General features: G+C 33.8%; 1 protein-coding gene across 1 annotated transcript; it reads right to left on the bottom strand.

The window, feature by feature from the left end:
* Positions 1–14,755: 14,755 nt before the first annotated feature.
* On the bottom strand, positions 14,756–24,192 carry LOC113235892 (charged multivesicular body protein 2b). The gene is made up of 6 exons (XM_026471813.1): positions 24,159–24,192; positions 20,164–20,255; positions 19,865–19,981; positions 18,450–18,630; positions 16,751–16,857; positions 14,756–15,028 (listed from the first exon to the last, which is right to left on the bottom strand). Exons 1-6 carry the CDS (start codon positions 24,190–24,192, stop codon positions 14,933–14,935), a joined length of 627 nt encoding a protein of 208 aa, XP_026327598.1. The 3' UTR covers positions 14,756–14,932.
* Between the last annotated feature and the right edge of the window lie 2,287 nt (positions 24,193–26,479).

Here is a 26,479-nt window from a genome sequence, read left to right on the forward strand (position 1 = left end):
CACATAAGTATTGTGCGTCCCGAATAATTAATACTATGTTAATGTTTTAAAATTTGATTGTTAATAATGTACTTGCGATTTGTCCAATTCCATGACTTGTTATTTTTATCTAATTTTTTATTCAGTTTATTTTATGCAATATATAAAATTCAATGATTTGTAAATTTTCATTCAATTTATTTTGTATCAATTCTTTATTAAATATGATTACATTATTATTTCAATATATGATATTAGCTTAAGAATTATAATTGTGTTTGGATATTAATCTGTAAGCAATATGTAATATAATAAATAAATACATAAACAAAATAAAACTCTTATACCTAACTTGAAACGTCGGACCAACGAATTCCATTTTTTGCGACAAGTGCCAACAAAATCATTTTTTACTTTTTACTTATTAACAAAATTTTAAGTCCTTGATTACGGTTTTACAGGAATAGTACACATCCATAAAATGACTTGATCTTGGCTGACACTAAGTGTATTTGTTGTATTTATTTATACGTACCACAGTTAAGCAGAAATGTACTAACGTCTGGAGTATTAATGAAAACCTTTTGCGTTTATGATTTAAGTTAGTGTTGCCCAAAATCAGTCTTGGTCTTGCAATTTTGGTCTTTGTTTGGTATTCTTCCTGTGTTATGCAATGTACAATTATATCGAATGATTAGAGTACTAACTGGAACAGAACTGGCGTTGAATCGTTGGTATTGATATTGGCAGCTAGTCTCGCGAAACACATCTATCCATATAATAAATTCATTTTCTTATTACCACTTCTGTTCCGTCGTTATTTCATATATCTGTGCATTGATCAAAGTGCCATCAAAGTGTAATGAACAAAACTTTGTCCCATCGTGCGGTTTCCAAACTATAGTCTATCTTTTTTGAAAATGGAGTAAAATGACAATTCACTGCGCAAAAGTATTGCCCGCTTGCAAGCAGCCAGTGATTGCAGTCGATAAATATTCTATCGACTATCGACTGAATATTGGTCACGCTTTTGGAATAAATAGCCGTCTAATTACTGAGTACAGGTTCATTTGAATTGTCAATTTTTCTAAGTTCATACATACATATTACTGTATTTAGAACTGTGTCTATGAAAAATACAAAGAGGAGATATATTTTAAAGTTTTTCATTTTAATTCATTTTAGATAATCAAATCCGGGTGTAATGGAACAACAAATAATCTATTTTCACTTTGTGTAACAACATTTCATATAAATGGTAAGGATATAATCACTCACTGTATATAATCAACAAAAGGTATAACAACATAAGGCGTAATTTCAATGTGTATAACAAACCGTCAGTATAATAAACATTAGATATAATGAGTACGTGACATAATGAACAAATGGTATAAGTACTACCAGTATAATGTATTAAATAATATAACACAGTATTTCGTTTTACGAATAGTTGAAGCGCCCTATATTACGTTGATAATAATTGTTTTATTTCATTACATGCTATCGCAAAATATAATTGTTTTTTATAGCTTTAAATGCTTTTTGTGTTATAAAATATATTTATTAAAACTTTGAGCACAATATTTAATTCCGTGTACTAACCTTACCTAAACCCACAGGAGGAGGTCAAACTAACTAACAAATGCAAACAAATTCAGTTCTGGCACACTTCGGTTGCTGCCGCAGCACGCTTGCTGCGCTAGCTCGGCCCGTGCAGCTTTTTCATATACTAACATAACCTAAACTCACAGTTGGAAATCGAACCAACTAGCAAATGCAAACAACTTCGATTCTGGCACTCGCCGGCCGCTGCCGCGGCACACTCGCTGCGCTCGCTCGGCTCGTTCGGCTTTGTCATATACTAATCTAACCTAAACCCATAGGAGGAGGTCGAACCAACTAGCAAATGCAAACAAATTCGGTTAATTCGCCATTGGGCCTAAACTCCACTCAAATTATATAATAAAACATTATACTCAGTGAATGTTATATCCAAAGTGTTTATATAAAATGAATATTATGCCATCAGTATATTAGATTGAAAGTTGTTATATCAATCGTCTATTATACCCAGAGGCCTTCATATCACGCAAGAATATGTCAAATGTTTATGTACCATAAGTTAATTAGATCTGTTGAGCGTTTTGTCGACTAAAAATATGTCTTTTGTTGTTATATATTACGAACCACACCCAATCAAATCCACCTATTCTTGATAAAATGTATATAAATAAAAATAGGTTTCGATACTAGAATGCCATCTGTCAAAATAAGAATAAAGAGCAAGTAATAGTCATTAGGACGTCGTAACATTCACAACTCAGTCATTTTTGGCTAAATTTTGTCTTCTTTCATAATCTATCGATAAAACTGTCGACAACAGCTACATGACTATTTAAAATTTTATGAAAACTAGTAACTCTGCAAATGTCATTTTACTGTCTTCAATAAAGACAGACTATAGGGCACAGACTATTAGATTGTTATAGGATTACCCGAAGAATCACACCGGCTGCCGTCTGTAGCTGTGCTAGACACATACTCTCTCACAGATTCACATTATAATTTCATAGTGATTCACATTGTAATTTCAAACAGAATAAATCCAACTACAACTACCAACCACTACGTATTGTCATTTCATTTCAACATTACTTACATTACTTATTACTTTCGTATCATTTTAGGAAGAATAAATAGCACGCAACCAAATCATGTTATTAATTGACAAACAAGGAATAATGACAAGTGCCAATACAGTCCATCTACATATGTATAGCCACGTAACTCGGCTTCTTTACGCCACAGACTTGTTCTTGCATATTTTTTGCATAATCAATACCAAAACCGACCAAGATCAAAACTTAGTGGGCAATACCAAGACCGTGTATACTGATGCGAGACCAAGGTCAAGCTGGAGTAAGCCTTGACTTGTCTGGTCTTGCATTGGACATCACTAATTCAAGTACGTACTATTAATCAACGCTTGTGCCAGTGTGACATCATGCATAATATTCTAAATATGTGTTCATGAGCGTGTCACCCTTAAATACTAAACGTACTATACAATTCTTTACATTAGTCAATTGCACTGTTGGTGTTTGATTATACCTATTAAGTAGGTTACTGTAATTGTATAGTATTAGGTACGAAATAATTAAAAAGATAGTAATAATAGAAATTCCTGGAAAAAAATAATGTACCTTGTTTAATAAAAATATGTATAATTTTTATAGTACGTATAATTTTACTATACAATACCCGAGAGAGACGAGAATTTAAAACAGGTATTATAGTCATCATTTTATTTTTCTTGGATCCATTATCTTTATGTAACCTAAGCTAGTGTTACAACGACTTCAATCTATAGACAAGATCATTCATAGCAACTACATGTTCCAAACTGTTTCAAACAACACACTATCGATAGTGATAGTGTTTTGTCTTCAATTTTTAACCGACTTCAAAAAACGAGGAGGTTCTCAATTCGACTGTATGTTCTTTTTTTTGTATGTATGTTACGCGATAACTCCGGTATTTGTGAACCGGTTTTCATGATTCTTTTTTTTGTTGGAAAGGGAGTACTGCCATAGTGGTCCCATTTCATTTTGAAGAAAATCATCCACCTCGAAGGGTGGCTGTTCACGCATGAAGGTTCATTTTTATAAATTTTATAAATTTTTATAACTTTAATTTAGGAGCAATTACTTTAATGGTTGATTTTGCTATTTCTCCAATTCAAGGCGTTTTTCTCTCAATATACTTTGAGTAGAATTCTACGTACTTTTGAGGTCGGTTTTTTTAGTACTCTGTACTGAAATTCGGGCATTTTCGCATTAAGAGCGGTTACAGACATCGACTTTTAGCAGTGCGTCAGTGATACAATCGCAAACGCGTTGCACGTTTTTAATTAATGTATGTATTTATTTCACTTTTAAATTTATAATTAAGAAAACAAAACAATATGCATAAACCTATATAGAGTTTTTGCACCTAATGGTTCAACACAAGCGACTGTGATGCAAAAAATATAAAATCGAAACTTAAAACTTATTTCTTAAACAATTTAAATGCAGAGTAGAAATTACCACAGCCTTGCTTTTCTGGTCTTATTTGTTTTTAATTAAGAATATTTTATTTCTATAGTACAGTAGTGTAATTTTGTAGTGGTGTAGTTTAAGTAGTATAGGTATGTGTATACATATACTTTCATATACTTTATTATAATACCGTTTATATTTTTTCGATGTAGATTAATAACAGCATTGACTCGAACCTTAATGGTTTTTAAATGTTGTAAAATTGTGATTGTAATATACCTAAGTAGTTGATTGGAAATAAATTTAAAAAAAAAAATAAAAATTGCGCGTTAATATCGATGCAATCGCCTATAAATTGCAAGGTGCGCGTTTCACAAACGCGCGGTTTAAGACCTAGACCATCCATGTATTTGTAATGTTTTATGCAAGGCAGTGCTTTTGTTAAGACATCTGCTAGCATGGATTCCGTGGGTACATGTCCCAACTTTATGCTTTTGTTGTTTTTTAGAACGTCTCTAATAAAGTGGTATCTAATATCAATGTGTTTACTTCTACCATGAAAGACGGGGTCCTGCGCAAGAAACATAGCTGATCGACTATCGGTATCAATAGAGATAGTGGCACACCTTAGTAAGTTCATTTCGTTCAAGATACTTTGTAGATAAATACCCTCTTTCATTGCCTCCGCAAGACTGACGTACTCCGCTTCACAACTGGAAGTCGCTACAGTCTTTTGTTTTCTAGAGGACCAAGAAATGCTAGCACCTCCTGGAATGAAAGAGAAACCAGAATAAGACTTCCGATCTATTGGGCAACTACCCCAATTTGCATCGCAGTACCCCTGAACGTGCTTACCAGTTTTCTTATAAATCAAACCATAGTTCGCGATACCCTTGAGATAACGTAAGACCCTCTTCGCTGCCTTCCAGTGGGTCGAACTAGGATTGCTCACAAACTGCCTTTTTCTTGGTCGTCTTGTCAACATTCGTTTTGGTGGTCAACACATATCTACGCCCAACAATGTTGGTGTTTGGTGGTGCTTTAACTATACTCCATGTGCCCTTCTGCACCAAACTTTGTACCTCCGACAGTATCGCGTCTTCCCATTCCGAGCGTTCGGGGCTACGCAAAGCGTCATCCAAAGTCATTTCAGTTGCTGCGCCTGCATAGTCAATGCAATCTCTGTACTCGTCTGCTTCGGGTTCGCTATTTCTTTCTTCTACTTCGATGTAATTGTAGGTTTTCTTTGGTCGGCCTGCGAGTCCTGTGCGGACCGTCCTGGGTCTACCACATCCCCTTTTCAGTACTACTTCACGTCTTTGACCAGAACTTAGTTCACGACTACGTCTTTCCTCTATATCTTGTAAGTCTTCCTCTGGACTTAGTTCAAGATTTTCCCCTCTTACTACATCTTCTGAACCAGTTGGTAATTCGATAACTTCTCCATTTCTTCGTCTATCTGATTCTTTTCGAGAATTGCTTTTTACGATTTCACAAAGTGATCCTAATTAATTTTTAAAAAAACCTGAATTATCGATATAAACTACACCAAGATATATATTTCTTTTTCTTGTGATTTTTTGTGTTAATATAAAAAGTAGATGGTTTCAATTATTTTTTGTGGTGGTGAGCAATGAAATTTCTTTATCTTGCCTTAGAGTGGTTATACATGGCGACTAAAACGCACGATGGCATCGCCATCGCCATATACTTGCCATTTACAGGCGATTGCATCGGTGCAAACGCGCGACTGCATCGATATAAACGCGCGACTGCATCGCTACAAATTCGCGATTGCAACGTTGCAATCGCTTATAAATCCCAAGTGTAGCGATAAAGGTAGCCGATTAGCGACTGCATCGATGCTAAAACTCGCCGTGTGTAAGCGCTCTAAGTGAGCGATGAGTCAAAATTTTGGGAGCCTAGGTTTTATACAAATAAACAAATATTATTGTATTAAATAAATATTTTAGTAATATACTTTTGTTTATTAAAGCCATATCTGCATAATGATAAGTTGATAACTTTTCACGAGAGAAGTTTCAAGGTTCTACGAACGAAATTAGTCGGTAACCTTTTTATACCTAAATAGGAGACATAAAATTTCACATATACATAATTTGTTACATGTAGTTCGTATTTTTTACGACTTTCATGTGCTAAAAACACTTTTGACGAATGATCACAAGTGTCTATGAAATAACCAAGGGTACGATTATAATTCACGGAAGAAAAACGAACTTTATATCGTAGGCACTACTACTGAGTAATATCGAGACGATAATTTAGATATAAATGAAAACAGCCCGTGAATAGTGCACGTTTTCTAAAATTCGTGACTCTCTACAGCAAATTTTACAAGGAAACATAATAGAAATTCTTTTATCACTTTGAAACGGAAAACTCAATAATAGCGATCAAAAAATTTCCTTGACTTAGGAACAAAATATTCTAAGACTTATGAATTAAATGTGCTGGAAATTGAAATTAATCGACGTCGTTTTTGCAATGAATGTTAAGAAGTCGCATGGTGTCTCAATTTTACATCTATACTTTAATAAGTGTTCGGAATAATTCACTTAGATTTAATTAGATTTCCCACAGATGGCGCTACGGCAAAAGTCGTTGAAAAATAAAAAAACATAGATCTACAACAAACACATAGAAAAATTCGTAAGGTCCATTGGTTCGATCCCTGGCTTAGTTGGCATAAGGTCTAGCATGGTTTGCTGGAAGATGCTGGTTCGTATCCAGCCGGATCGATGGAATTTTTCATTAGTGTTCGATCTTTGTATAAATAATTAGAACAAAGTAGTGAAGTAATTCCACAAAAAATATAGTTTAAACTTAAACATAATTTTCATAAATTATTAAAATTATCTACTAACCTATAATAAGTACAATCGAGTCGAGAAGTTGTATTGTGTAGAACAGTAAGTCCAGTACGACGAATAAACAAAGGCGATTTCAACGACCTTTTAGTCGTAGAAAGACATCTCTCGCCAGGACTGGTAGCTGTAAAGGTACTAACTGGGTGATAAATCTGTTAAAGATTTCTCATAGATGGCGCTACGACTAAAAAGTCGTTGAAAGACCCAGTACAAAGACACGACGCAAGCACATAGAAAAATTCGTGAGGTCCGTTGGTTCGTTCCGTGGCTTAGTTGGTATAGCGTCTGGCACGGTATGCAAGAAGACGTCGGTTCGAATCCGACCGGATCGAAAGAATTTTTTCTGAGTGTTTTTTCTGAGTGTTAGATCTTTGTATTAATAATTATAACAAACTAGTGGAGTAATTTCACAAAAAATAATTGAATATCAATTCAATAAAAATTTAATTCTTTTAGTTACTTATTTTTTTATCCCTTCTATCCCTTCATACTATCAAAAATAAATTATCTAAAATATCACTTATGTAACTAGTTCCTAAATATTTTTAAAATAATTAGTTCTTTGTGTCTTTTTTTTCCATCCAAGTGATCAGATGGCTGGTCAGACAAGAAAAACTATCGAAAAGGGGAGATTCGATAGTGTTCTAGGTGTATGTAATTTCGACAAAGTTGTAACTGGCACTTTCGATAGTATAGGTACGTGTTTATTTCTAGTCTTAGAGCTATCGAATGTACCACTTTCCATGGTTTTCTATGGAAATCATCCATCGAATCTACCAGTTACACATTGTAACTGGTAGACTCGATTCGAATTGTGTGTTCTACGCTGGATACTTCGCAAATTGGCAGATTCGATTTTTAAAATGTTTTACTTTGAGGGTAAAATAGGGTGGTTTGCATTAATAATAGGGGTTAAAGTATGAAATTGCCGATTTGTACTGAAAATCTAAATTGTTTATTTTTTAAATTTTTAACAAATTTATTTAATCAAAATAGTTGCCATTATTATCTATACATTGCTGCCATCTAATGGGAAGGTTATTAATGCCTTTGCGATAGAACTCCGACGATCTAGACTGCACAAACTGTGTGAAAGCATTTTGTACTGCCTCCTGGGAAGAAAACTTCTTGTCACGTAGATAATTGTCCAAATCACGAAAAAAATGGTAGTCCGTTGGAGCAAGGTCTGGTGAATACGGAGGATGACGAATGGTTTCTAACTGCAGTTCCTGAAGGGTCAAAATGGTTTCTCGTGCTGTGTGAGGTCTCGCGTTGTCGTGGAGCAATAATGGTGAAGATCGGTTCATGAGTCGGGGCTGTTTTACTGCTAGTTTTGTCAACATGGTTCGGAGTTCGGCACAATAGACATCTGCCGTTATTGCTTGACCAGATCGGAGAAAACTATAGTGAATAACACCATGCTGAGACCACCAAACAGTTACCATTACCTTTTTATTGGTAAGTTTTGCTTTAGGACACTGTTGTGGCATTTGACCTGGGGTCAGCCATTGCATTTTTCTTTTCCGGTTATCATAAAGAATCCACTTTTCATCACATGTTACAATTCGATCCAATATTCCTTCATTTCTGTACCGGTTCAACAAGGCAACACAAGTTTCAACACGCGTTTCTTTCTGCAGATCAGTCAAATCATGAGGCACCCATTTTTCGTATTTTTTTATTTTATTGATTTGACGCAAGTGAGTCAATATTGTGGGTAAGGTAACGTTAAACCATGCCGCTAATTCCTGGGTAGTTTGACTAGGATCGGCTTCCACTATCTCTCTTAATTCATCGTTATTCACCTGTGTGGGCGGTCTTCCTCGTGGCTCGTTCTTTAAGTCGAAATTTCCATCACGAAAGCGTTTAAACCAAAATCGCACGGTGCGTTCATTAGTAGACCCCTCTCCAAACGCAGCATTGATATTGCGGGCTGTTTCTGCCGCGTTACTTCCGCGTCGGAACTCGTATTCAAAAATCACTCGAATTTTCGCAGTATCCATCTTTCTTGTCTAAATTGAATAACAAAAACAATTGAAAGTCGATATTCAAATGTTTCAAATTAAAAAAAAAAAATCACAGAAACCATTTGAAAAAAGTTTCATTCGAAAACCTCAAACCATGAATATTCTATGAAAATTCAAAGAACCTATTGCAATAAAACGGCAATTTCATACTTTAACCCCTAATATTAGACATAACTGGTTGACGACTTTACCATCTCAGTCAGCCGTGAACATGGGACCTGTAAGGAGCCTGAAACCTTTGTTTGTCTGAAAAAATAAATATACACGATTTATTCTGATTTCATAATTAAAGCACGTTACTATAAAATATATATTTTTTTAGAATCTCCTGTGCCTGACAATAATTATACTGAAGAACAATTCAAATTTCTAAATGATATTTACGATGATGTCTTTTCCGCTTCGTCTACAGAGGGTGACAAGATATGTGATGGTCTGATAAATAATTTCCATAGCGTTTAGTAGCCCAATAGTTTGATCTACCAACTCTCAAGCAGAGGCCGTGGGTTCGAATCCGGAATCGCATCTCTGAGTTTTTAGAATGTATGTGCGAAATTTGGTTTGAAATTTACTATGAGCATTCCGGTTATGAAAAACATCGTAATGAAACCTGTCGAAGAAGGTTCACAAAACTCGGAAAACGTGTGAAGTCCCCAACCGCATTAGTCTATGGTCTGGACCTTTGCCTGAAAGGAAATATGACTATGATCTAAATCTTTGCCTGAGAGGAAACCTATGCCTAGCAGTGGGTCGTATAAAAAGGTTGATGATGATGATGATGATGAAGCTCTACAGAAGAGTAGGTGTCGATTCATGACAAGTACATTTCAAACAAGGAAACCGCACGAAAATCGAAAGCACAAGTTATGTAAAATGTACATGATGGCAAATAAAACTACATCAAAAATAGTATACGTAATAGGAAATTAAACTATTTTTCCGGATTTAAATCGCGTATATTTGTTTTTTCAAACAAACCGACGTTTCGGGCCCTTTACAGGTCCCATGGTCACGGTTGACTAAAACTACTAAACACGGCTGAAAAAATAGTTTCATTTCCTATGTGTAACAATCGCAAAAACCTAAGAACTTGATAGTATACGTAACATACGATTTCCAAAAATTTCTCAACTGCCTTTCCGGTGAAATGTCTCTCTTTTATTTTAAAAGTAGTTGTCACTGATACATTTTACTATTTGCGATAGGTACTATGGTTAGAGGACCACACAATATTGGCAAACTTGGAGCAAACGTCAAACTACCAACCAGTAGCTGTTTATTGGATTTTGTTCAATAAAATATAACTACTTAATAATGCAGTAGACGTTTCGGGCCCATCACATCATCCGGAACCTGACGTCAATCGTGACTATGGGATATAATAATAATTATAATAATAATAGTTTACCTCGTTAGAATTTGCTAGAAATTAATCGAAAGTGGTACATTCGTTAGTATTCAGGGCTTGTGAAATTTGAATTGATGAATGATGATGAATCTACCAGTTTCGATAATTTTCATTGACAGCTTTTATAGTATCAGTAAAAGTTTAACACTATTTATACCAAGTAATTTACGGTCTGATAGAGAAGAGGACACCAAAACCAAACACTGATTTTATATATAGATTTTAAGACTTTCTTGGTTATTCACTAAATGATTATCACTAATATCAGAAGAAGTCATAGCGTGGTAAGAAACCTGATATTACTGATTTTATAATTTATTAACGTATATTTATTAATTATGAAAAAATCATTTTTTTTTTATGGATTCATTACGAGTAACATAGACAAATTAAATCAACTTTTAACTATAATATCTTAAATGAACTTTTGTACTGTAGCATGAGTTCTTCGAGTCTTTTTAAGTAAATATTTTTTTTTACTTCGTAACATAAAATCGAAACAATAAGTAACATTATTTTTTTATATATAATATCAAGTGATGGAACGAACAAGCCGTGTGGCTGGTGGTAAGCTACACGCCTGTCCATAACAGTTGCAGTGCAAAACTTTAAATCGTAAAGATCTGAGAGGCAGTGCCACTGCGCCTGCCACCCTAAGACATAAGTTGACAAGTCCCATGTGCGTGTAATTTCACCAGCACCCTTACCCTTGAAAACTGGAACGTAGTAATTTTAGCCCACATTACTGCTTGGCGGCAAAAATAGGTAAGGCAGTACTTACCTGGACGCACTCTTTCACAAGGATCTCTAATGCTTTATATATACCCAGCAGTGAGTGAAGTCGAGTTAAATTTAAGAAATATGAAAAAAAAATTGATTAAATTTGATCAACTTCTGCAGTCCTGATTTTTTACGTCCCGCACAATGAAATAATCATTACATGAAACTGAGTCAATCGCCACAAAAGAATTATCAATTTTATTCATTTTAATGGACAACTCACACTTGACGAAATAAATGACTATGCCATCATATTTTTATTCAATTACAAGATAGTTTTATTACTTTATTTACATCAGTTTTATTACCTGTTAACTCATTGTTACCTCGTACAACAGGAAAACTAAAGCCTCTCTATCATTTATATCTATCTGTCTCAAAAAATAAAGCTCTACGAATGTCATATTAAATGTATGGGAGCGTTTAATGTTAAAATTTAGGATATTTCTAGTTTTATTTTAAGAAAGTTATTGAATTCGATTTACTCATTAAGTAACGTACTTTCGATATCAGTTTAAAGCTTTTTGATATCTCTTATATTTATAGAATAATCGCCTGGACGCACTTAAACCCTGTATACTATAGAGCATTTAAAATATTACTAGTCAGTAAAAGTAAAAAGTCGCCATTTAGCCGGTTCTAGTCGGCAAAAGTGCAAAAATGCAAAATTTGAAGTATACCAGCGTTGCATCAAGGTCAATCGCAAATGGTGGCTTGGAATCGTGAGAGTTGAGATAGAGATCAAAAAGGAAAAAAACATATCATAAAAAAATATGATAACAGGTAAATTAAAAATGAAACTCCCATAACGTTGTATCATATAATACAAAAATATCACAGATATTTATTTTTACATTATATGTACATTTAAATATAGTGTTTAAAACATTTAACAACACCGTTATTTTTATATAAAAGTTGGTGCGAGATAAATATTCATATAATTAAGTAATTTTTTATAACACCTAAATAACTTAATTGATAATTTAATATACATTAACGGATGGATATTATAATTCACATTGTATTTGGTTACAACCAACATTAAGTCTAAAGCTCAATTTAAGAAGCTATTTTATGTCAATTGTTTAACGTACAAACTTGATACAACCCCGAGAAGCAGTGTCGCAAGTCACGCTTCGTCCGGAAAATTCTCACATAACCTCGGAATTCCCGCAGATATTGAATTTAGTTTGTACGTTACAAAATTGACATTAAGTTCGTTATGCTATGTTTTCGTTAGAAAAATTCGCTTGCATTCTGTTCCAATGTAAATTGAGCCTGAAAGTATGCTTCTAAAGTACAGTCGGCATTACACGTCAATACATATTTTTTGGTAGTTCAGATCGCGTAATTACAATACGTATTCTAAGAACGACTGTACCCAAAAAGTAGTTCATGTTTATAAAAAAATTGGCCCTAATGACTGCCATATTGTCGGATAAATTTGAAAACCTCGTAACTCCGTTTTAGACGACATTCTCTTTTTCCTCTTTAAGCGCAATATCGGACAATCAACCTTAAAATATATTTTCTGTGCCTTTGTATACGATTGCACCGTTACCTTTAGTTATATAAGTATACACAACATCAAAATAAAGATATAATCATAGACAGTCCTATAACTTTTATAATTTTTTGCATTTAATTTTTTTTGTGCTTATTCAAAAGTTCACATTACTGGAGGTGCGAGTTGATGAATTTAGCCGACGAAATGTGACATTATTATCGTAACTAAGGCCGAGTTTCCTAAAACGAACTTTGAGTTCGACTAAGCAAAAATGGCGAGATAAGCAAGTTTTCCGTATTTATAAACCTAACCTAAGCTTAAGCAAAATATTTTAAAAAACTTTAGAGTTTACTACGTCATTTCTTGCTTAAATAGGCAAAGTTCGTTTAATACGCACGAAAAACTTGCTTAGCTCGCCATTTTAGCTTAGTCGAACTCAAAATTAGTTTTTTAAACCTCAGCGTGACGATTTTAATCGGATTTAAAAAACGAACCATCTCCCGCAGTCGTCGAATGTTTAGCTATTTAATACATTAATTTAGTTCGTCGAGGGAACCAGTTTGACTTAAGCTAAACCTCAACATGTAAAGTGCTAGACCGAAAATAGGTTTCTCTCAAAAAACTGCCTAATGCATAATCTTATTTTTATAACTTAATAACATGTGGAGAAAAAATCTGTTGAAACAGCAATACCCGGCAATAACCGGTGACATCGATAATCTCAATTAACTTATTAATTCGTATTTGTTTAAACGTCTTCAAGTTCGCAATTATTATAAAGCTAGTTATGTAAATGCGACCAAATTAAATTGACAGGCGTCGTGATGGGTCGATTGTAATGATATCAATACTCATAACATCAATAGTGTTCTTACAATTTTTTGAACAGCAATGGTTGAAACTCGAATGGTTGAAGTACTAAATGGACGAGGACGATAAAACAACTCTGGATAATAAAAATGTATTAAGCATCAAGTACAATTTTTCCCACTATATTGATGTTGCCCACTAAAAATAGAAAATGAAAAATTAATACAACATAGAAGAATATTTCAATGACAGTTTAAGTATTCTTAAAATAGTTAAATGTCACCATGCTGGCAGTTGGGTACCGATTAGTTATTAATATTATTAGACTTTTGTGACATTGTACCTATTATTATTATTATTTATTTTTCCTTTGTTTTTGTGTGACATTGCATTTTTTATTTAATTGACTTTGTATGCCATTTTGGCCTATGGCAGACATTCCAAAAAATATTATCATCTATACCATATACCTGTAATAATGAATGAATAAATGAATTGAATAGGAATATATTTCAAATCTGAGATTTATAAAACGAACTTCGACTTCGACTAAGCAAAAATTGCGAGCTAAACAAGTTTTTCGTATTTATAAAACGAACTTTGCCCAAGTTTAAGCAAACAATTTCGAAGTTAACACAAAGTTTAATTTAACATTTTGCTTAAACTTAGGTAAAGTTCGTTTTATAAGTACGAAATACTTAATTAGCTCGCCGTTTTTGCGTACTGGAAGTCAAAGTTCGTTTTTTTATAGCCTGAGATTTACAGGCATCTGACGAGATTCCTGTACACCTGCATCGTAGTAAGACAACTTTACACGGCTTTCAAAAGCGAAATCTACCGTTTTTATATACGAAAACAACTCATTGCTAGAACATGTTTGACACAAACTTACAGTTGATCTAGATTCTATGTGTTAAAAAATAGTTGCGCTGTTACGATATGTTGTCAGGAAAGGGAGAAATGTATTTAAGTATATTTTTTGTAATAAAAAATTACAACCGTATCGACATTTCGCACTTAATAAAAGCAAATTTATTTTGAATTGCGGTTCACTGATGAACTTACTCAGCTGTTTGTTGCGGCGCCCTATTAAAATTAATAAGTATTCATTTTTGTAATAATAAGTATATAATTTTGTCAAAATAGGTAGTAGATTCAGTATCTAACTATCTCCTAGAGGCACTAAATTTATTTTTTTTTTATATAAAACAATTTTTTTATAAAATATAACACAGACACCCATTATATTTTATATAGTCAAGGTGAACTTCGTCAACCTGTCTAACATTACTCATCTTTATTGTATACTTGTGTACCGATATTGTGTTTCATGGATAGATAAATGTATTTTTCAATTTTTTTTTTAATTTATTTAAATAAGATCATAGGTTGTGAGACCACCATTGGACAGGACTATGTAGCCGAGTCTTCGATTTGGATAATTAGTGCGCGACCTCCCTAAATTAACCAACTGTGGTCTGACCCTACGATTTGAGTCTGGCGAGTTGCTCCATTAATTCTCTATCGGCCGTTTTAGTCGATTCGCCAACTTTCCCTGCCACTGACGGAGCATTAGCCATCTGAAAATCAAACAAGCAAACTATTTATGTACCTATATTATTATTTACAAAAAAGACAAGGTAGTGTGTGCATATGGTACAATTAATTATACACAGTTCAGAAACCACATGACTAAGTACGTCAACCACTTTGGATCGTTTATAAGAGCTCTCATGCCAAAAAATGTCTTGACGTTGGCTCCGCCCAAATTTGTGAAACAAATATATGCCTGAAGTTCGCGTGACATGCGACAGGAGATGTTGAATTTTGCGCATTAAAAGTACCAAATTCGTACCAAAAAAAAAACCGTAGTGACAGTTGTCGATCATGCATAAATATAATTAATTATCTTATTATTGTCCTAATAACCTGTAACATTTCGAGGACAAATCGAAAAAATGTGAAACTTAGAGGTCATTTCGTGATTTTGATCTATCGAGAAAACTTTATTGTTTTATGTTTCTGATTTAATGTCTATGCTTGAATATATCGTGTAGTTACTCATACAATATTTTATTTTTAACTTTAAAGTGGATATACCCCTCTAAAATCAAATCGAAGATTAGGAATTTATCTTCTGCTCACTCTTAAGACTTATCACACTGGCGATTTGCGAACGACTTGAAAGCGACGCGACAGCGCAGCGGGATCTTTCAAATTGCTCGCATATCGCCAGGCACCCGCGGCGTTGTCGCTGCGAACTCACGACGAACCCGCCTCGATTTAAAATCGCTCGTAAAGGCCAATGTGTAAGGCTCTACACTAATCGACATTTAAACCATTTATTTACCACACACAGTAATACGTACAGAACATAATAATATAACAATATTGTGGGAACAACAACAGTGCGTGGAAGGAACAGGCTCAGTATAATCCTTGTAATCCACTAACCAAAATGCGGCTAAGTGGCAAATGGTCAAATGACCGTTTTAAACAGAAAAAGATAGAGCACAAAAGTCTCTTTTAAAAACAGTTAAAATTAGTTCACGTGTTCGACTTATCGGAACTTACCCTAACGATGCATAGCTGAAATACCATTACACAATTTGAATTTTCTAAAACTGGATTATGGGTTTTACATATCTCAAAAAAATATTTTGTCACTTGCCGATTTGCAATATTATTAAACATACTTCCTTACTTCTAAGAGAGGCGGGCTTTTACGTGCCATAAACGCGCGTCATCTGCTGTAGTCGCGCATATGTATCGCGCATTTTGATAAGAGATAGTTTTAATTATAAATGTTTGTTAATTTCAGTAAATTTTTTAAATGAAGCAACTACATGAAATTCTAAGTGTAAACTCCAGTGGAGTATATAAGTGTCTTGCTTGCAACGCGATCTCATCGCGCGAGCGCATCTGCGGCGCGCATGCGCGCAGATGACGCGTGTTTACGGCGCCATAAACACGAAGAACGAACTTTCGAAGTCGGTTTTTTTTAAAGTTACAATTATTGTCTTGTTTAATCTGCAATTCAGTCCTCAAATTAAATGTAGTTTCTTCAAGTCAGAACACGAAAAAAATGCAACAGCAATTAAATAATAGTTTGATGGCTAACCATTGATAAGCCACTAGTGTTAACTTATAACATGATGCCAAACGTTCTGCCATTGCACTCTATCGACACACAACTGAGATGATTTAAAATTAACAATATTGAAGCCCTGTATAATCACGTTTTGTTCTCATTATAAAGTCCCATAACAAATAGGAAGCTAATGAAAAAAAAAATATCTCACCTTGCCGCTGACCTCGATACCAATCTCGTCGAGCACTTGGCCAATGACTCTCTCGGACTCCTGTTCGTCATCGGACTCGTCCATTATGTCATCCAGCGTTTCTGAAACTGTATACACCATGCTTGAAACATTATGGAACGGACTTTAAAGCCTGCCACAGAAAATAAAGATACTATACAAAATTTACTATACAAGATTTAAATCCGGAAAAATAGTTTCATTCCTATATACAAAATTACTTTAAAATTTAAATGTAACATACAACATATTGCACTTGCAACTAATACTGTAATAACTAAAAAATTGGTGGAATTGAGAAAACACAATTTGAAATTAAAAAAAATACTGAATGGATCTTTTTGCTAATTATGTGATTATTTTATTTACACGTAATAATATAAATTAATTGATTTCATTTAGTAAATTTTTAACCGACTTCAAAAAAAGGAGGAGGTTCTCAATTCGACTGTTTTTTTTTTGTATATATGTTACGCGATAACTCCGGTATTTATGAACCGATTATCATGATTCTTTTTTTGTTGGGAAGAGGGTACCTCCATAGTGGTTCCATTTCATTTCGAAGAAATTCATCCACCTCTAAGGGTGGCTGATCACGCATGAACATTCATTTTTATAAATAGCGCCTAAATTTTACTATAAAGAGCAATTAGTTTAATGGTTGATTTTGCTTCTCCATTCTCCAATTCAAGGCGTTTTTCTCTCTCAATATACTTTGAGTAGTGAGAACCGATTTTTATTATCTCATGTGTCAAGTCCTGTATAGTGGTGAACTAGGGGATATTTCAATAAAACTTGCCAAATAGATGAAATTCCACGTACTTTTGAGGTCGGTTTTTTAAGTAGTCTGTACTGAGATTATTGAACTTTCATAACGAATTTTTTTAATTCGACAATTTTGAATTGCGACAGTATTTTGTTTCCGTGCGATATTTCGCATTATCGCTCTACACCCACAGATGGTCATGATGTTACATCTTACAACATCTTACGATAACAAACGTTACGAGTTACATACATAAAACCTTCCCGTATTCTCATTATCTGTGACAAACTTAAGTGTAATTTAGCTGAATTTCAACAGTAACAGAAACAACAACTTTTTTAAAAACATTGACACTCTGAAACCACGGCTTTTCCAGGTTACATCTGGATGAGCTTCACATCTAAGAGGAAGCTTGAGTGGAGAAAATACTCGGAAAATAAATTATCTTGCCACATCTTCCTTTTCATTGACTACAATTTTTTTTGTACAGTTTGTGTTCTGAGTGAAAACCATCTCCAGCCATTTATTATCACATACAATTTTATGTACAGTCAACAGCATGTCAAGCTATACACTTTTGTTGCAAATATCGGGTCCAGTGCAATGAAAAAAAAATCCATCAATGTGTAGCTTAATGTGCTGCTAAAAAAAATCATCAAACTATATACGAGTGTTACGAGCAGTCGAACATAAGTACAGCCATATAGCAACGTTTAGAAATAAAGACAATTTTTCTGAAGTATCTTTAGCGATTTAAATAAATTTACAAGGACCCGAAGTGTAACTTCATTACTAACATATTAATGGAGAGCCCTCTGAAATCTCGAGAGAAATCAGCTTTTCAAATCTACTTAACCAAAATGAGATGATAATAGTTTCAGATAATTTTGAAGGATCATCTTATACGGTACTTACTCATCTCATCGGTCATATCCATCTTAGCATTGGCCTGCTTGAAACCTTCCATGTCCTTGGCAATCTGGTGCGGATTGAGCACTTTATTGATGTTGCCCATTGTCTTTGCTGTAGTCCCCATTGCACCCGCTATAGCTATGTTCGCCCCCATCGCTTTATTGTGAACTTGGACACTGGCTATCTGCAACGAATAGGCAAAATTAATATTATTATTATTTAATTACTTGAAATGTTAAAATATGTTACATAATTGCATTATTTAATCCCAGAGCTGCCCCAAAACCCACGTCCAAAGCAGGAAAACATCTAATGGGAAATTAAAGGATTTCAGACTTTTTAACTAGAGATGAAACGGATATCCGGTAACTATCCGGTATCCGGCCTATCCGGCGTATATTTACTTTCCAGCCGGGTACCGGATAGTATAACAATATCCGGCCGGACACCGAATGTTTAAAACTGAGAAAAATTCATAATCAGTACGCCAAATAAATTGATTTATTGATTAAAGATAATAGTAACGTGATACACAGCAACTACAGATTCGTTGACAATCTGTTTATTATGCGTATATATCTGCGTATCAAATGCCAGGCTTATACTTATAACATAAGAATTTTTAATATAGCCAAAGAATGATGTAGTTGAACTATTTTTTCGGATTTAAATTATATTTATATATATATATATATATATATAATATATATTAATTTAATATTAAATATATATAAGTATATTTGTTTTTTCAAACAAACCGTACCTCTGTCAACCGTGTCCATGGAAACTGTAAAGGGCCCGAAACATCGGTTCATCACAAATCCGGAAAAATAGTTTCATTTCCTATGTGTAACAATCGCGAAAATCTAAGAACTCGAAATGCAATTTCATATGCTTTTTTCCGTCTCGTCGTCGAGAAACTTGCATTCGGCACAACAAACAAACAACATTGATATTAAAATTTCGTATTAATAACTCACAGTTAACATTTTTTATTATTATTGAATAAAGTAAGTATTTTATAAAAACGAAATTATCACGACAAATCAAATTGTCAATATGAAAGTGCAATTATTCACTAATCAATCAATCATGGCAATGAGCGCTGTAAACCAGTCGCGACATGTTTACTGCAGTGGGTCAGATATCCGGCTATCGGGCCTAGATGCTCGCCGTATATCCGGTATCCGGCCAAATCACTATTCGTTTCATCTCTAATTTTAACACAGCAAATGATTTTTCACTGTCAAAAATATCAGGATGACTTTCAAGTTAGATGGTTAAGCTGCAGGTATTGAAATCAGCTGTTCACCGCCCACAAACATAAGACCACACAACAAACAGTGAAAGACAAAAATGCATGTTCCCAAGAGATAAAAAGCGGTGCTTATATACAAATAACAAAATAGCTTAGTTACCTTACTGTTAGCTGCATACATCCTAGTTTTTTGTTTCCTTAGTTGGACTAACTGTTTAGCTAATATTTTGCAGCTGTCATTGTTGCCTTCTTTTGCACATTTCTTAATCTCCATTTCCTAGAAAAATATACGCATTAAATAAAATTCTGAATAGACAATATTCTAAAACTTTTCAGCTTATCCTAAGATGTAACTAATTATAGTCATTAAATCAATCGATCAAAGATAAATCGATTTCATCGCGCTTCTGTTTAGGCATCACTAGTGTTTTATTGTTTTTACAACAAGTTAGTAGTTACCAATTTCTTTTCCTCCCTCTCCAAAGCCGCTTTGTCTCTTTCGAGATCGCGGCTCGCCTTGCGCAGCTCACGATCATTTTGTCGCTGTTGTTCTGAAATATTCAATCCAATCTGATATTATGTGATCAATTTTTAGGGTATTCTAACTTTTTAATAGTAAGTACATCTAAATACACATAGAAGTTAAAATAATAATAATAAAGCCTATTCAATTTCCACATATTTACGTCCTTCCCAAGAACTAGGTACTATCTACTTTTTACGAAACATGTATATGAATCAATAGCAACAAGAAATTAAACTTTCCTGTTATTTCATTAGGGTTCATAGCAACCCTTCGTGACTTCAGGATAATTGGATGGAAATATGGCTATGATAATTATAATGCAAGACTAAACCCCTTTACATATCTGTGGCTTGGTAATAGAAGTGCCGAAGTCCCATTTTTACAAATAAATTTTAATTTGAATGATTATGTCAATACAATAGTAAAGGCACACTATGGTGAAACTTAAAAGTTAATTATTGTGTGTTGTAAACAATAATTAACATTAAATTTTTATTGAAATGATATTCAATTATTTTTTGTGAAATTACTCCATTAGGTTGTTATAATTATTAATACAAAGATCGAACACTCAGAAAAAAATTCCTTCGATCCGGCCGGATTCGAATCGACGTCTTCTAGCACACCGTGCCAGACGGTCATAGATGGCGCTACGGCTAAAACGTCGTTGAAAAACCAAATACAAAGATACGACGCAAGCACGTACAATAATTCGTGAGGTCCGCTGGTTCGTTCCATGGCTTAGTTGGTATAGCGTCTTGCCAGAAGCCATAAGGTATGCTAGAAGACGTCGGTTCGAATCCGGCCAGATCGAAGGAATTTTGTCTGAAGGTTCAATCTTTGTATTAATAATTACAATTTACGTTAACAGTCTCTTAACTAAGCATACCTTTACCTGTATACTGGCACTAAATATAATATAGAGTACAAATTGACCTCAAACAACGTAATGACTAGTTAATGAAAGACCAACTACGGGCCTAACAGGCCAATACAAATTACTTGAAAAGAACAATACCCAAAATGCGTTGCATAGGTCCCATAATGTCTACTGAAACACGAGGTTCATGTTCTTGTTCTCTGTCTAACCGAAAAGAATTGTTACTTGTACACAAAATATGTCATAATTTTGTATTGTATTGTAGTTAAAAAAAATCTAGAAATTAATTAGAGACCTCTTGTGGAAGACATATTGAAGTACAACTACATTATGTGTATACATGTTTGTAAATGTGGCATTCCATTTACATGGTTACCACTACTTGAGCGGCCAATTGGTCATGTGTTAGACAATTAGAGCCAATTAGTACTGTGTCACAATCATGAAGCTATTTGGTGCAGTGTCACAATCATAAAGTTTTGCAATTATCTGAAGTGCATATGTCTGAGCCTCTGCAGACTGTATTTCAAATTATGCTTTTGAAACGCTAATAGGTATATATGTAGTATAGGTACCTTGATTATGAACAAAAAATAATGAAGGAACAATATTTAAATTCACTATACACAGACTTCGCGAAGGCATTTGACAGGGTAGATCACAAAATACTCTGTCATAAGATCATCGCCTTGGAATACACGGTAATCTGTTGCGTTGGCTGGAATCTTACTTAATTAATAGAATTCAGCTGGTGACTGTATACGGATCCGATTCGATTCCCTTTCAGCCGCTGTCTGGTGTTTCACAGGGTTCTAATCTGGGCCCATTGCTATTCATACTGTTCATTAATGATCTATTGGGATTGATCAGCAGTGAGTGTCTAGCATATGCCGATGATATAAAGATTTTTAATAAAATCGTAGAGACTACAGATTGTTTAGCGCTGCAAGGTGATATTAACGTGCTCTCAGATTAGTGTCGAAATAATAATATGTCGTTTAACGAAAGCAAATGTCATTTACTAACATTTACACGCAAAAAGAATCCTTTACAATACACATACAACATAAATAAAATAGAATTAAAATGTGAGACAGCAATAAAAGATCTGGGAGTGTGGATTGATTCCAATCTCTCTTTTAGACAGCATTATGACTATATAGTGTCAAAGTGCAATAAAATTATGGGTTTTCTAATGAGGTCTGTGCGGCCATTCAAAGATCCATGCAGCATGTTATTTTATATAATGCATTGATTCTAAGTGTGTTGGAGTATTGCTTAGTGATTTGGTCTCCATATTACGGTCGGCATAAAAGTAGAATTGAATCTATACAGCAGCATTTCTTGAGACATTTAAGCACTAAACTAGGTTTAAGATGTAGGCACTCATCATACGAACATAGGTCAAAGTATTTAAAAATTGACTGCTTAGAGAGTAGAAGCTCTTCGCACAGCTTTGCCGTGTTATATAAATTGGTTAACTCTGTGTGGGATGCTAGTGAATTGTTAGATCGGGTTGGGATTATGATTGAAAGATACCGCATGCAAAAACTTTTTATGTGCCACTAACAACATACAACGTGTTGTACAATGATCTGTTGTTTAGTTTGTGCAGGAATTATAATAAGCTTAGCACTGAGATAGATACATTCCACCAATCTTTAAAATCATTTACAGCGTCTATGAAAGCTCAAAACTAGGTGCGTTCATTTAGCTTATTTTTTGTGGATTTTTAATTTATTTGCTCACACTTTTTAAAATTTATAAACATGCATTTTGATTTTTAAATAGAATATTTAACTAAATCTGTTTCATTTCAATGTTGTGCACAATTGTCATCTGTTGTAGTATTAAATTAATTTTTTAGTATTGTACATTGTGTCTAAATAAATAACATAATCTACACAGGGTACTTGGGGACCATTTTCAAAATTTTTAACCATTTATATTTTACACATCTTATAGATTTAGTTTTTGTAATTTATCTAATGTAGTAGCAGTAGAGCTCCTTGTGAAAGAGTGCATCCAGGGAAGTACTGCCACCATACCTATTTCTGCCTCCAAGCAGTAATGTCAGCATTACTGTTTTCCGGTTTTGAAAGGTAAGGGTGGTGGGGAAATGCAGGCACATGGGACTTGGTAACTTATGTCTCAGGGTGACGGGTGCAGTGGCAGAGCCCCTCAGATCTTTGCGACTTAAAGCTCTGAGTGCCACTGCAACTGTTATGGACGGGCATGTAACATACCATCAGGCCCATGACTTGTTCATCTCATCACTTATTATTAAATAAAAACCTTAGTAAATTCTTAATAGAATTAATATTTAAAAGCCCTAACACGAAGAATATCAAAAAAAAGCACTAGAATAATGACACAAGGTTCATTATGTCATATTGATGGTATGTAACATGTTATACACATTTATTCTGTGGGACCTTCAGTATATAGGCAGAAATAACTCATTGTCACCTTTGAGTAGCATGCAGATTCGCAGATAATTTGCAAGAATTCTTTTCTTTTTAGAAATCTACCACAAGGTACCTCTGCCTCTCCTATGACACATTTTATATACTTAGGTTTTCTAGAAAAATTTAGTGTATTTAGGTCTTCTAGAAAAATTTAGTGTATGTTCCTATTTCTATACGTGCGTTTCTATAATTCACTATGTCAAAGAGTCATTTCATTAGTGACACTGAGATGGTGAGTCATTGTTTACTTTAAAAAAAAATCTTTATTACTGGAGCAGTAAACTCAAGTATTTTACAATATCATTGTGCTATACAAAAATAAATTATTATTTTAATTTCAATACTATAGCACAAATAATTGCATTACTCAAGACCTTTCATGGAGCTAATTTATTGTATCACCAAGTTGTTGTAGCTAGTCGTAATTTCAATTAATTCAAAGTACAGATGCGTAGATATCTTAAATAATCATTAATATATCATAAATGCTTGTAAAATTTGTTTCATTTTTAAGGAAAAGCGTAAAATTTAAGAAAAGATAAGGGAGCGCACTTTATATACCTAAAAAATACAAACATACCTTTCACGGTTGGTGTCTTTTTGAACCAATCCATATTTTTTTATATATCTATACCTAATGAAGATGGAAAACACCAGAATTTCGTTAAAAATATCACAAAATAATAACAGTCTAACGGATGACTAACACAAAACAAAATGCATTCCTTTACACGAACGAAATTGACACATATGACATTGACACTTCTGACTCTGTATTTTTTTTTGGCTTGGATATGTCATTCCTTTCAGCGAGCCTTCATTAATATTCGGCTTGTTTTCGGGATTTTCTATTGTTTATATAAAGAAATCATTTTATTGCATCGATGAATTTGTTGTTGGAGACTTGACATTAATCTAATTTATTTTTCAACGTAATAGGGATATCTAATTTCACATTGTTATTATTATTGTATTATAATTATCATTATTTTGCATTAATGACTTGTTAACTTGTTAAGAATATTAAATTATGTTCTGTCTCTTATTATTTTGTATTTGATGTAAGTTTTTTTTTGTAATTGTGTTTTCTTTCCAACACAATCTATTTTGTTAAGGAAATACATTGATCTTGAAGGAAATAAATGGAAATAAATGAATAAAACAGTGCAAAAATTACTTTGGGTATTTTAAATTGTCTTTTATGCAGCAGGAGTCATTGTTCATGTTTTCCCTTTCACTTAAATCACTTAGTTCACTTGCTAATAAAAGACGTTGAATCTTGAAAACGGCCTATTAGGTATTTATGTTTGTACGCTTCCATACCTTTTAAATCTTGATTCTTCTTCCAGATATTTTTCCGTAATGCTGTCATATCATTGCTTATATCCGTATAATAACCGGTAAATGGTACAGATACAACCAGCTATGTTGAGCTTAATTGAATATTTTAAATCCAGAAACTTTTAATGTCCTTTCACTTCAAATTCCCGCCAAAGAAACGACACTGTAATTAATTGTAATAAAGACAACACGGCTGCCCCATTACAAAACCTAGTATGTACCTACTTAATGCCTACTTAAAGCCTATGCCATGCACACGGTGTATTTTCTAAGCGCCGTAAACACGCATCATCTGCGCGTATACGCATTATAATGCGCGATACATACGTACGACTACAGCGCGTCTATATCGGGCATTTTGATAAGAGATAATTTTAATTTTAGTTTTGTTTGTTCATTTCTATTAATTTTTTGAAATAAAGTAACTACACGAAATTCTAAGAGTAAACTCCAATGGAGTATATAAACTTCTTGCCTGCAACGCGATGTTTGCGCGCGTTTGTATCGATTAATTACGTATATACGCGTTTTCTACGCGTATACACACATTCGTGAAACGCGTGTTATCCGCACGTATAAAATACGCCGTGTGCATAGGCTCTTATTGCTTTAAACAAAATTTACAGGTGTACCCAAGAACACAATGAACTTTCCTTTTAAAAAAGTGACAGTATTAGGTAGGGCACCAATCAACGAATATATTGATGTGGCAAAATGATCACAACGTAAATTATTACATAATATTTTATACCCTTACTAACTTTAAATATTAATTAAAGTACCTACTTAAGTAAAGTTACTGTAGTAGCCAGAATTAAGAGCCATTTGTTAGGAATTTGGTTTAGTTATTTTATTGCATTAAAAAATTTGGAAAAAAATTTGATTTTGTATGACTAAATCAATTAATAAAACGAGTAATATTTTCAGTGTCAGTAAAGTCTCATTGGCCTAGTAAGACACTTTAACTACTTTATAACCTAGCAAGTATTAAATACTTGCTATATTTTGAATTGGTTAAAGTGAGTTAAAACATTTTTGATTGGTCAAGAAACAGACTAATAAATATATATATAAAAATATATATAATAAATAAAAACAGACTGGAAATACGACCCTAATGGCAGGTACTTGAGTATGGTTTCTAGTGCTTTGAATCATACTGAAGTCCTGACTTAAGCATTGAGTAGAGTTCTAGAATACGACCCTAAGTGTGCCTTAGTAGGTTTTTAAGGTTTCTCAAAATCTCTAATAAATTGTAGAATTTTGAACCGGCTGTCACCCGAGTAAGTAATAATAAATATTTCGTTAAAAATTCTTTTCAAAAAATTTGTCGCTACTGGGTTTGCTCTGGAGCAGCCGAGCAAGAAAGCTGTATTATATTTATTATTATGTATTTTTTTTATAACAAGTGACGGGACGAAGAAGTCGTGCGCCTGATATTAAGCTACACGCCTGTCCGTAACAGTTACACTGCCACTCAGAGCTTTAAATTGCAAAGATCCGAGGGCCAATACCTCTGCGCCCGTCACCCTGAGACACAAGTTGACAAGTCCCATGTGT

The sequence above is a fragment of the Hyposmocoma kahamanoa genome, unplaced genomic scaffold (genome assembly GCF_003589595.1).
Source record: "Hyposmocoma kahamanoa isolate Upper Pololo Valley unplaced genomic scaffold, ASM358959v1 88, whole genome shotgun sequence".
In the NCBI taxonomy this organism is placed as follows: Eukaryota; Metazoa; Arthropoda; class Insecta; order Lepidoptera; family Cosmopterigidae; genus Hyposmocoma; species Hyposmocoma kahamanoa.